The sequence below is a fragment of the Centruroides sculpturatus genome, unplaced genomic scaffold (assembly GCF_000671375.1).
Source record: "Centruroides sculpturatus isolate CEXI.00-Female unplaced genomic scaffold, Cexi_2.0 scaffold125, whole genome shotgun sequence".
In the NCBI taxonomy this organism is placed as follows: Eukaryota; Metazoa; Arthropoda; class Arachnida; order Scorpiones; family Buthidae; genus Centruroides; species Centruroides sculpturatus.
The window spans coordinates 323,334-337,320 of record NW_019384337.1 but is presented as its reverse complement, the minus strand read 5'-3'; the positions used below and the strand labels follow the sequence as shown (position 1 = coordinate 337,320).

At 28.4% G+C, this 13,987-nt stretch overlaps 1 protein-coding gene across 11 annotated transcripts in view; it reads left to right on the top strand.

Annotated features, from left to right (window-relative positions):
• The window catches only part of LOC111632500 (tyrosine-protein phosphatase Lar-like), a 395,822-nt gene that overhangs the window by 298,447 nt on the left and 83,388 nt on the right, over window positions 1-13,987 (top strand). For 6 of the 11 annotated variants that reach the window (XM_023377009.1, XM_023376931.1, XM_023376945.1 and 3 more), the window contains 3 exons: window positions 2,409-2,429; window positions 3,134-3,234; window positions 4,847-5,042. In XM_023377009.1, coding sequence (XP_023232777.1) covers window positions 2,409-2,429; window positions 3,134-3,234; window positions 4,847-5,042 — 318 coding nt within the window. The remainder of the gene's footprint in view (window positions 1-2,408; window positions 2,430-3,133; window positions 3,235-4,846; window positions 5,043-13,987) is intronic. The other 5 variants (XM_023376993.1, XM_023376968.1, XM_023376960.1 and 2 more) reach the window with 1 other exon arrangement.

Genomic DNA, 13,987 nt, shown 5'->3' with positions numbered 1-13,987 from the left:
CAGTCGACCCCCCTATAACACTGTTGATTTTTCCGTTTTATATGAATTCCATGTTATACGAGTCACTTAGATTTTACAAATACGTGAGCCGGGTTGTGAATGGCTCATGTATTTGTAAAATCTAAGTGACTCGTACAACATGGAATTCATATAAAACGGAAAAATCAACAGTGTTATGTGGGGGGTCGACTGTATTATCACTATGCATTTAGGGTGTTTTTTTTTAAATATAAATTTAAAAGAAACTTTCCTAATGAATTGACATTAATGCAATATTACTAGTCTTAAAAACATCTTTATTTTACCTGAGTTTATAACTTTTTTTTTTCTAAATTATGCAGAACATTTTCATATTTCTATTGTCTTTTATATAAACATTAACATTAACATATTTTTAGGGCTATAAAGTGTATTACACAATAAAGCCTAATCTTCCTACGTCAGCTTGGATGACCCAAAATGTTGATAATAATCAATTAACAACTATTAGTGGTCTTTTACCTCTTAATATATATACCGTACGGGTACAAGCATTTACTAGTCGTGGTCCTGGACCTTTATCTGGTCCTATTCAAGTAAAGACTCAAGTAGGAGGTAAGATTATGTATCATATTACTATATAAATGAATATTTATGATATGAAATTATATAACATTGTTGAAATTTATGATGTATAACATATGATATAGTTTTTGACATTTATTTAGATGTAATTTTATTTAGCATATTTTAGTACAAAAATGTAATGTGAAAGTTTGGTTAAAATTATAAATATAATAAGTTTATCATTATAATTATATAATTCTTATGTATAATAATTAAACTAGATACTGAAAAGTCAAACAGCTGTTCATTATCATTTATATATCATTCATATTATATTTGATTATTGTTTCAACATGTTCATTCAAATATCTATGTTAAAAATTGTCTTCAATTTATATTTTATTTTGTAATACAGTAGTTTGAAATATTTCTCCCCCTGAATAAAGAAAATCAGTAACTCTTTATTACAAAAAAAAAAACAGTATTTTTTGAAACATTTTACTTTTATTAATCTTTATTAAGACAATCCAGATAGGTCTATGCTTTCACTGAAACAGTCCAAATAGTTTTCACCCTTGTTTGGTTTGATTGGGTTATGGCAATGCAGTACATGGGTGATGCCTCACAGGAGGAATTTAATGAGAAACTGTCCCTAAACGTGAATAAAATGCAGTAACTTCTAAGTGTTCAGTAGTTTTATCTACTAGGGTTTATTTCCCCTTGTAATAAATTAATTTGATTATCATTAAAGAGAATTTTTAAGATGTTTTTGTTACCATCATTCTTAATATTTGATAATTACAATCAGGCATTATGCATTCATATTTCCAACATTTAACAAATCTTTTCAAACTTTTAGTTTTTAAGAATTTTGTTATATTTAACATTACATTCATTTACTTTTTTTGTTTAGTGTTTCAATTTGCCAGCTCAATGAAAATTTAAAGCCACTTAAATTTTGTTGTCATTATTACTTAGAACTAAGTCAAAGCTCTTAATTGTTGTAGAGTAGATGTATTTTCAATAATCTCAAGTTTCTGTAAGATTTTGTTTTTTTTCCCCCTTATAAAAGTTTCCGAAGAATGTGTAATTTAATTTTTACGATAATTAAACAATGTAGCAATAGAATTACATTTTATTTTCTGTTTTCCAGCTTGGAGATTTTTCACAGTAACTTGGAGAAAAGTGAACTTGTAACAATTAAAAAAAAAAAAAAAATTAGGTTTAATAACCAATATTATATTTATTAGTTATTTACTTATCCATTAGAATATGCGGAATACAAATTTTTCTTTATAATGAAAAATCTATCAGCCAGAATCTATTTTCCGCTCTAGACCACATTAGCAGAAATTTTTCCGAGTTCAATTTTTTGAAAAGGTTTTCATTAAATAAGCATCAGTTTTCATTAAATTAATTAAAGTTTTCCTCTTGGTGGAGGAGAGCTGAGGATTTTTTTCTGGGTCCTAAGAAAACTTAGGAACCTGTAGTGGTTCCTAATCTATAAATTAATGATATTTTTACTAACAGANTATAACAATTTATAATTATTAAATTGTTCTTAAATTTATATATCTTAAATATTTCTGGTTAATATTTTATGAGATTAAAGAGGAAAATTTCATGATGCAGGCAGTATTTGATCAAACGTGAAATAAATCGCGCTTCGAGAGGAAAGAAAGGAAAAAATAAAAATAAAACTGGTCGCGTTAAGTGATAATTTGAATTATTTTTCAAATACTGCCTGTTTAAGGTAGAGGTTTTAAAGCTGATTTTAGAAATTTCACCGTTATCTCAACCTACAAAATACCTTGCACTGTAGCATTTTGAACCTTTTGTCTCTTGTCTGTCTTCCTCCTTAGTGGAATCTCCAGGGATCAGCAGTAAGTGTAGCGCTATCATCTCCTCCTGTTGTCTTACCTCTACCTCCCTATTCTACAGGCCCTGTCCGTTGTGTCTCACCATCCTCCCATCAAAAAAATAAATAAAAAATTATATTAATAAGTCTTCATTATTACGGTGTGCATGCATGCTTTTGAGATCGGTGGCTCGAAAAAAGAAGAGATGTTTGCTGTATTCGGGGGAGAGATTAGAATCGAGGGAGTCGGAAATTTCAATGATTAAATATTGCATAATAATATTACAGCACACCACCTCCTCTAATAATTTTGGGTCACCCGTAGATTTAGATAGATTAGTGTTAGCCCAATTGGAGGGTTAGCCTGTATCCTCCAGGCAGAGTAGCTGTTTTAGATATTTTGTGTGTGTGTGTGTGCATGATAATACCAAACATATTTTAAATATAATCTGATGTATTTAGTGATATACTTTGTACATTATAAGACTAAATAATTTTGTAGATTTTTGTAGATTTTTTCTGTTAATTAATTCAGATATTTAAAAATCAAATTAATACAATTAATAAATAAAGCAATACGTTTTTTATTTGATTAATTTAAATAGTAATTACTAAAGTTAATAGATCAAATCTATAGTTTTAATAAAGTAAATTCGATGTTCTGTTAATTTTGTGTAAATATAGTTTTATATGAACCTATTTCCTAATGGTTTCTTTCTCTGATATCAGAGCCGGGAAGTGCTCCACGAAATATTCAAGCGAGGGCACTCAGTTCCTCTACAGTTGTCATTCAATGGGATCCTCCAAAAGAACCAAATGGTCAAGTAACGGTATGAAAACACATCATTTATTAATTATTCTGCAAATTTAGCATATGCTTTGAGTTTTTTTTTATTATTATAAAGTTTTATTTAGTTATAACTCTGTTAAGCATACAAGTGCATTGGCTATAAACTGTATTATCTTTAAATATATAAAAAAATAAATTGATCCATCGATTCACAAACGAATCCTAATAGTTTATCGACTTCCATATAAATCAGACGATCTCTTGGTGGAGGAGAGCTGAGGATTTTTTTCTGGGTCCTAAGAAAACTTAGGAACCTGTAGTGGTTCCTAATCTATAAATTAATGATATTTTTACTAACAGAAAATAAAATCTTTAAGACTGAAGAAACATTCTATATATTTATTTTGTTCAAAAACATGATAGTAAGAGGTCCACTCTACCTTCGGGCCCCATACAAGTTCTCCTCTCGTGGATCGATACTCAACTAGGGAACACTTGAATTAACTTACTGTATTAGGTTTATTATATAACTTCATTAAGATCTTAAATCTGTTTAAGCTGTCAGAGAATTATATCTTAAAAAATTTCTTTTCTTTTTCTAATATAATCCTTTTAGAGAATTAGATTGGATTGATTTACGTTTTGATACCACTGCATAATGTAGCTCGTAATGGTTGGCCATTATATCCATAATAGAGTTTTAACCAACACGTGTGAGAGATAAAGAATGTATCCCAAACACGAGAAGTTACAAAAATCTATACAGGATCAGAATACGACTCCTTTGTGGATATAAAAGAAATCTTTTATGTACAATGATATCGATAATCGATTTTAAATAAAATCAATTTATTAATTACTGAAACTTAATTGCTTTAAAAAATTTTGTCCCTTTAAAAACTATCGTGTGTTGCTAGGTTATTCCTAACAAACCGTTGCTAAGGGATGTAGCTAATACTAATAATAATGTTTATTGTTCACGATTTGAACAACGAATATACATACATTGGTATAGACTTATACATATCAATTATTATAAAACGATTCCAAATTTAAATATTTCATAGATAGATCCAGAGGACAATATACAAATCAGTGTAATTTGTTCCATTTATCACTGTTAATTATTTAATTAAAAGAAGATAAATTTTCTTATGTTATTTGTAATTTGTTCTAATAATATTGTTTTTTTTACATTTATAACCGCATTTAATCAGAGACAAAGCCCATACTAAGGTATTTAGATGTTAGTATTTACAGTCGACCCCTCTATAACACTGTTGATTTTTCCGTTTTATATGAATTCCATGTTATACGAGTCACTTAGATTTTACAAATACGTGAGCCGGGTTGTGAATGGCTCATGTATTTGTAAAATCTAAGTGACTCGTACAACATGGAATTCATATAAAACGGAAAAATCAACAGTGTTATGGGGGGTCGACTGTATTATCACTATGCATTTAGGGTGTTTTTTTTTAAATATAAATTTAAAAGAAACTTTCCTAATGAATTGACATTAATGCAATATTACTAGTCTTAAAAACATCTTTATTTTACCTGAGTTTATAACTTTTTTTTTCTAAATTATGCAGAACATTTTCATATTTCTATTGTCTTTTATATAAACATTAACATTAACATATTTTTAGGGCTATAAAGTGTATTACACAATAAAGCCTAATCTTCCTACGTCAGCTTGGATGACCCAAAATGTTGATAATAATCAATTAACAACTATTAGTGGTCTTTTACCTCTTAATATATATACCGTACGGGTACAAGCATTTACTAGTCGTGGTCCTGGACCTTTATCTGGTCCTATTCAAGTAAAGACTCAAGTAGGAGGTAAGATTATGTATCATATTACTATATAAATGAATATTTATGATATGAAATTATATAACATTGTTGAAATTTATGATGTATAACATATGATATAGTTTTTGACATTTATTTAGATGTAATTTTATTTAGCATATTTTAGTACAAAAATGTAATGTGAAAGTTTGGTTAAAATTATAAATATAATAAGTTTATCATTATAATTATATAATTCTTATGTATAATAATTAAACTAGATACTGAAAAGTCAAACAGCTGTTCATTATCATTTATATATCATTCATATTATATTTGATTATTGTTTCAACATGTTCATTCAAATATCTATGTTAAAAATTGTCTTCAATTTATATTTTATTTTGTAATACAGTAGTTTGAAATATTTCTCCCCCTGAATAAAGAAAATCAGTAACTCTTTATTACAAAAAAAAAAACAGTATTTTTTGAAACATTTTACTTTTATTAATCTTTATTAAGACAATCCAGATAGGTCTATGCTTTCACTGAAACAGTCCAAATAGTTTTCACCCTTGTTTGGTTTGATTGGGTTATGGCAATGCAGTACATGGGTGATGCCTCACAGGAGGAATTTAATGAGAAACTGTCCCTAAACGTGAATAAAATGCAGTAACTTCTAAGTGTTCAGTAGTTTTATCTACTAGGGTTTATTTCCCCTTGTAATAAATTAATTTGATTATCATTAAAGAGAATTTTTAAGATGTTTTTGTTACCATCATTCTTAATATTTGATAATTACAATCAGGCATTATGCATTCATATTTCCAACATTTAACAAATCTTTTCAAACTTTTAGTTTTTAAGAATTTTGTTATATTTAACATTACATTCATTTACTTTTTTTGTTTAGTGTTTCAATTTGCCAGCTCAATGAAAATTTAAAGCCACTTAAATTTTGTTGTCATTATTACTTAGAACTAAGTCAAAGCTCTTAATTGTTGTAGAGTAGATGTATTTTCAATAATCTCAAGTTTCTGTAAGATTTTGTTTTTTTTCCCCCTTATAAAAGTTTCCGAAGAATGTGTAATTTAATTTTTACGATAATTAAACAATGTAGCAATAGAATTACATTTTATTTTCTGTTTTCCAGCTTGGAGATTTTTCACAGTAACTTGGAGAAAAGTGAACTTGTAACAATTAAAAAAAAAAAAAAAATTAGGTTTAATAACCAATATTATATTTATTAGTTATTTACTTATCCATTAGAATATGCGGAATACAAATTTTTCTTTATAATGAAAAATCTATCAGCCAGAATCTATTTTCCGCTCTAGACCACATTAGCAGAAATTTTTCCAAGTTCAATTTTTTGAAAAGGTTTTCATTAAATAAGCATCAGTTTTCATTAAATTAATTAAAGTTTTCATTGATTTTCTGATCTACTTACATAAGCAAATGCACAACAACCTATCATTTTCTAGAAAAAGTCAATAACTATAAAAAAAAATTATTGTTACTAGGAAATTCATAGTGTAAAAGTGATAAGCATAGATTTAGTATTTACCAGTATCAATCTTTGAAACAATGACAAAAATAAAGTTTTATTTTACTTGAATATAATACTCTTTCTTCTCAAAAGATTGTATTTAATTTAATTCAATAACAACATGATCATGCATGCACTTTAAAAAAGTATTAAATACATATATGACATAAATCTATTACTCCTGTACTTGCTAATGGATATTCACATTTAAACTACATTGTAATTTTTTATTTTGTAACTCATAAATAAGCTAATAAATCTATTTATCAAAGTATATTATATACTAGTTTCAATAATAATTTCCAGTTTGTTTTATTTGTCCATCGCAGTATTTACTAGCTCTTCTATTTTGTAAGTTACGAGACACGTTTGGGGCGTCATCTTGGTCTATATAATGTTGATAAGAATGATTGACCTACTAGATTTACAACAAATAGCCAGTAAATAAAGTACCTGCTGTTAATGTCATTGCTGTTGATTTTAATAGGAAAGTTGAACACAGGCTCAAGAGAGCTGTAGATATCTAACATCCACTTAAATTGACAGTCAGTTTTCTAAATAGTTTTAACAGAAACCTATTAGCTATCAAAATACAAATTCAACTGGGAATGTCTAATAATATCAATTAAAGCATTGATTAACATAAGGAAATTGAACCAGAGAGAACTAAAGACAAAGTGTACATATCCTAATTGGTAGTTTTGGGTAAAATTACTATGGTAGATAAATATGTCTGCAGTGTACAGAGGAGTTTTAAAGATGCTATTGGTAAGTTGAAGCTGTTTAATGAGTTGAAACTGTAAGTTAAGATTGACAGGTAAACCACATTATTGCATAATCCTCACCTGCTTTCAAACTGACCTTTAAACATATACAATCTCTGCGTTATCTGCACAAAGTACATGAATAAAAAAATTTAAATGATTGAGTATACTGGTACAAAGGTACCCATCCAATACAGGGACCAATTGATCCTCCTGAGATTGCTTTATTCTTTGTTTCTTCTTTTTTCCAAGTTTATAAAGTAATGACATTTCTGTAAGAAATTTATTTTAATATTAGTTGCATTGCTAAAACCCATATGAAACAAGATGGTATCTCTAGTTCTTCAAGCCATATGCAGCCACTATTCTTTGGAAGTCTTAATATTTTGTAGGATAATTTAAATTTTCAATTAATTTTTATACATGTTCACTCTTATAAAAATAGTATAAACAGCAACAAATCTGTGTATGGAATATGATTTTAGTAAATCAATTGGTTGGTTATTTGATCTAAATCTCATTTGCTTAATGTGACAAGTGAGACAAAATCCTAAGAGGACTTTTGTGCTGATAATACTGTATTAAGAATAATTGTGTATTAGCTAAACTATATCTACAGTATTTTAAACATTTTTTTTACTTATTTACAAGATCTTATTTATATTTATTATACAGCAAAAACATTTATTGTGATTAAAGTTATTGCTGGTAAAGCACAAATGGTGTTTTATTTATTTATTTATTTATTTAATTGTCAAATCTCGGGTTATTAAAAAGGAATTTTTTTTAGTTGGCTACTTTTTAGAAAATGTTTGGCTACCAACACTAAAAACATCTGGCAATGCTGCTGGCCAGTCCCTAACCAAGGTCCTAGAATATATTCTGGGACCTTGGTTAGGGACTGGTGTTGGAGCAAACCTAGTATTTGCCAGAGATATTTACAAGTTAGAATTTTAAAAGTATTAATATATTTTTTGTCACTCTTAGCCTAGGGATAAATTTGGATGGGGATGTGAAGCTTATCTTTAATCATTGCAATAAAATACTTGCAAATATTTTTATAAATTCATTTTGTTTCATCATAATTTCACATTTTCTACGAAAACCGGACAAATTAATAATTAATCCGGACCACTAATTTAAAAACCGGCCTACTGGCAATACTAGTTACAGTTATGAGTGATATTGATGGTAGTCTTTCTAGAAATGCCTGGTATTTATTTCTTCTATCTTTTGCAACTATGTTAAATTAATTTTCATGCAAGATATTTACTTGTGAGCAGTCTTTCTCAGAATATATCTTGTTCCACATGAATCCACTAAATACAGTAAAACTTCTCTAACTCTATAACTCAAATATTTCTTTAAGTTGAAGAAAATGAAGCACTTGGTATGGAATAGCATAGAGATTTAATGTCTCCAACTTGAATTTCCTTAACTCGAATTTTTTACAAGTTGAAGGTTCGCATGGTCTTCTGACATTCATTTATGTTACTTTCAACTTCCCTGACTCAAATTTTAATATTTATTCTATCAAAAGTGATCTTAATTATCAGATTTCCATTAAATTTTCAGATTTTCGTGGAAATCTGATTAGATACAATTAATGTACAATACCAATTTGCAATGTTTCAGTCCAAAACAAGAGGACCTCTCACTTTATCTCAATGAGAAATACCTGCAAAATTGTTCAATTTCATTAGTTACTTAAAACATTTTCCTGAAGACATTACATGGTAAGATAAAACCTTTCACACTTTGTTTCTAAGTAGTTTTAATCCATAAGAACAAACGTTTTTGGCCGTTTTGAATGGCCTTCTTCAGGTACAATAAGGTTAGCAAATATTCAAATGTCGTCACTGTTTACAAAGGTTTCTTCTTACTAGTGATGTCATTGCTGATTACAAAGTTTAAAACATATCGATAATGTTAATTTTCTATTAATTTTACACAAGATGTGCGAACGACTATCGATGATAAGATAATTGTTTAAATTTGGAAAATAAAATAACAATATAAATTTAGCAAATGCTCGACAGATTGCGACAGGCTCGATGAGGGTGGATTTGACCTTGGTTATGATTTTATACGCTTGGCTCATTCTATGGTCAAAATCAACTACAATGCGTTTACATTGCTGTTTTAGAGGTCTGGAATTAATCGCTTCTGTCAAGAAGGTCAAAGCTGATCTTACATACAAACGCAACCTCCTCGATATATATAAACTTCTGATAATACCAAACATAAATGCAGCGAAGCCAAAAGACCTGGTATTTATTCTGTTCCACTAGAGAACACAGATTTAATCCGAACAAAAAATTAACATACATAGGCTCAACCAACAGATCACTTACAAAAAGGATAGCTGAACATAAATACGACACACACAACAAAAAGTTTAATTCCACCCTAGCCCAATTTGCAAGCGAACCGAATATAACGGCCAAATGGGAAGAGGCTAAGATTATTATACTTATGCTTTGATAGTAACAAACTTAGAACAATTGAAACACTAGAAATCTTTGCGAAATCCCTCAAGGAAAATCGTATTAACACCAGAGATGCAGACTCGCTCTCCATGGCTATCACTCCTCGTTAACCTCTTAAATTAAATAGGCCAATCCACCCNGAAACTTTATACGTATCTCATTTCCGGCTGTAGGTTCCTTATATCAAAACGTTCAAAATTTCATCCTCTACAATCCTCAAATTTTTAAAATTCTGATACACCCTGTGTATGTATATACATATATTACAAACATATTTTATTAGTAAAAGTGCATAGTTGCAAAATAATTCATTTTTATTGTTTGGGCTACAAACAGTTCAAATCCGCTACTTTTGGAGCACAACCACGCTACTTTTTAACCTTCAGATCCGGCAACACTGATTGTACCTGAAGAAGGCCATTCGAAACGACCGAAAACGTTTGTTGTTATGGATTAAAACTGCTAGAAACAAAGTGTGAAAGGTTTTGTCTTACTTATTTTAAGTAGTTCTAACTTTCCGTACATGGAAGTGACATTACATGGGCTGTTTAAAACAAAAAACTATCAAAGATTTCTTATATAATACAAGAGGTAAAAATACAGTCGACCCCCCTATAACACTTGATTATTCTGTTTTATATGAATTCCATGTTGTACGAGACACTTAGATTTTACAAATACGTGTGCCGGGCTGTGAACGGCTCACGTATTTGTAAAATCTAAGTGACTCGTACAACACGGAATTCATATAAAACGGATTTGTCAACAGTGTTATAGGGGGGTCGACTGTATAAAAGTATTCATAATCGGCATTTTTCACTCTATTATTCTCTAACTCGAATTGTCTGTAACTCAGTTTTTTACTGCCCCTTGGAGCTTTGAGTTAGAGAAGTTTTACTGTACTATGTTAGACAGAACTTTAAACTTTATAACACACCTCTACAAAGTTAATTTTTCTATTAGTGGTGAAATTTTTGGCCACAAATCTTGATTTGTCTGAAAATTTCAAGAAACTTTCCAAATATCTTGACTAATCCTCACATTTATTAATCCTCACTCATATGTCATTCCTACTTTGGTCACACGCAATGGCAGATCCAGAAGTACTGTACACAAAACAATCCAAGTCAATAATTAAAAATATTTGAATAATTAATAAGTACATTTGCATGATAGTTGCGAATGATCCAATAAACCATATTTATCATCATAAATGGTTTTAAAAATAATATTTTGAAGTTCAAACAAATAAATTTTAATTTTTTTGTGTCAGTGGGGAGTGCTTAAGACCCTGTAGCACTCTAATATTTAACCAATGGTCATATAGTTACATCTTATTAATTCTCATTTCTAAGTTGTGTCCAAAATTATGTCTAGGAGTCTACATGTTAAGCTCAAAAATTGAAATATTCAATGAGTAAAAAAAAATTACCAGAAGCAGCCCTGGATAGTTAAGATTCATGATGCATTCTAGCATTTTAAAAGATGTCATGATGTGAAACTTGTGTTAGGACTGTTAAAAAGAATTACCAAAATGCTTTAAGCTTTATCAACATACCATGTGTTGTAGAAACAGCATATGACAATTTTATCAGTCATGCATACAACAATTTGCCATCTTAACTCTCAATCTCAATCTCTCTTTAAAGGAAGAAGAGTGGCACTAACTCAAAAGCAACTCAGTCATTTGTCAATTTTGATCTGATGTAACATCAGTGAAAATATCTGGACTTTATCAGTTGAGCACAAAAGAAGGCTTACTTTGAGTAGTCAAAATAAATTCAATCTTTTTGCTTTATATAAAGATTTAATGTATTTGGGAAATATGATACATAAAATATATCTTTAATTTAATGTATCTTTAAAATATTTTTGATACACAAGACCATGAAAGTGAGAAGTTTAAAATNTAAATGGTTTTAAAAATAATATTTTGAAGTTCAAACAAATAAATTTTAATTTTTTTGTGTCAGTGGGGAGTGCTTAAGACCCTGTAGCACTCTCATATTTAACCAATGGTCATATAGTTACATCTTATTAATTCTCATTTCTAAGTTGTGTCCAAAATTATGTCTAGGAGTCTACATGTTAAGCTCAAAAATTGAAATATTCAATGAGTAAAAAAAAATTACCAGAAGCAGCCCTGGATAGTTAAGATTCATGATGCATTCTAGCATTTTAAAAGATGTCATGATGTGAAACTTGTGTTAGGACTGTTAAAAAGAATTACCAAAATGCTTTAAGCTTTATCAACATACCATGTGTTGTAGAAACAGCATATGACAATTTTATCAGTCATGCATACAACAATTTGCCATCTTAACTCTCAATCTCAATCTCTCTTTAAAGGAAGAAGAGTGGCACTAACTCAAAAGCAACTCAGTCATTTGTCAATTTTGATCTGATGTAACATCAGTGAAAATATCTGGACTTTATCAGTTGAGCACAAAAGAAGGCTTACTTTGAGTAGTCAAAATAAATTCAATCTTTTTGCTTTATATAAAGATTTAATGTATTTGGGAAATATGATACATAAAATATATCTTTAATTTAATGTATCTTTAAAATATTTTTGATACACAAGACCATGAAAGTGAGAAGTTTAAAATTAAATTTTTAATTAATTGATTTCACGACTAATGAAATCAAATTAATTTAGAATTTAATATCTAAATTGAGTAAATTACCTATATAAATATTTTGTAAAATTTATGAATTTAATTATTACAGTACATTCAATTATTTTTAACTTTTATTAGAAGAATTATTGAAAATACAAAAAGAAATATTGAAGTTTGAAAACTTACCAAATTTGGATTTTCTAGACTCAAAATATAATTCAAAGTTATAATATTTTCAAATAAGAAATAATGTAACTTTAATGAGATTATCAGTAATTTATTCATTATATAATGTAATAAATTAAATTTTATAGCAATATAATGGGTATATATGTAATAATTTACAGTATTTATAAAAATTTTTTTGTATTTTAAGTTAACTTTAATATATAATAATAGTTTCTGTATTTGAAAGTTTATAATTACTTCATAATTAAACTTATGTTAGTGACATTTCTATGAGATATTGAATTATTGTTCTCAGCATTTTATAAACATCTGTTGTAGTGTATGTGAATGCAATCTATCTATGCATCTTATATATATATATGTGTAAAATTTGAAGATATATTATTGTTTAAAAGATTAATTCTGTTTGTATTCATTGTAATGCAGAAAATAAAATAATACATCATGAAACTTATTAGAGAGGTTGCGGCCGACGTTTTCAATGCGAAAACGTGTAAGTCGGACGTTCAGCGCCGCTTTCTTATAAGACTAGAAGTTTGACAATGGTATTTGGATAGTCAGTGAAATCATGCTCAATATTCCAAACACCATTGCAAAACTTCTAGGCCCTTAGGAAAGTGGCGCTGAACGTCCGACGTATACGTTTTCGCGTTGAAAACGTTGGCCGCAACCTCTATATTATTTGGAAAACTTGGAACTGTAAAATTTCTGGATTTTGTTATTTTTTAAAATTTGGTACCTGAACTGAAATATTATTAAATGATATGAATTTAATAATTTTGATAGTTATGTAATCAGTACAACAGTTTTTAATATTTTTAAACATGTAAAATTAATTTCTTCTTTTTCTTTATTATTTAATTCATTTTTCTAAAGTATTTTATATAATCATTTAATTTGTTGTTAAATGTTTTTTTCCTACTCTCTTAATAAGTTTTACTTAGTTAATTGCATTATAATGTTGAAACAATAAAAAATATTATTTTATGTATTATGTTTTAATCAAACAAAACATATTACCCTCATCATCAATGAGTTTAGATTGTATCTTTAGAACTTAAATTTATTCTCTGAGTAAGGTGTGATTCTTTATATATAATCACTTTACAATTTGTAACTTTTGATTTGTAGATATCTTTTTTCTTTTTAATATTTTAAAGTACAATTTGAATCATCTTATCACTGTATGATGATTCAAAATATAAATTCCTACTGGTATCCTTTGTCTTGTCTTTCCTTAATCTCAAGAATGGTGAGATAGATGAAAATTGAGACCAGATATGGAAAGCTTCGTGGCAGGAGGACCTGATTAACTGTATATCACAGGAAGTCATGTTATTTCAATTTAAAAATTTCTCTTGAATGGAGTTAGATGACTGGC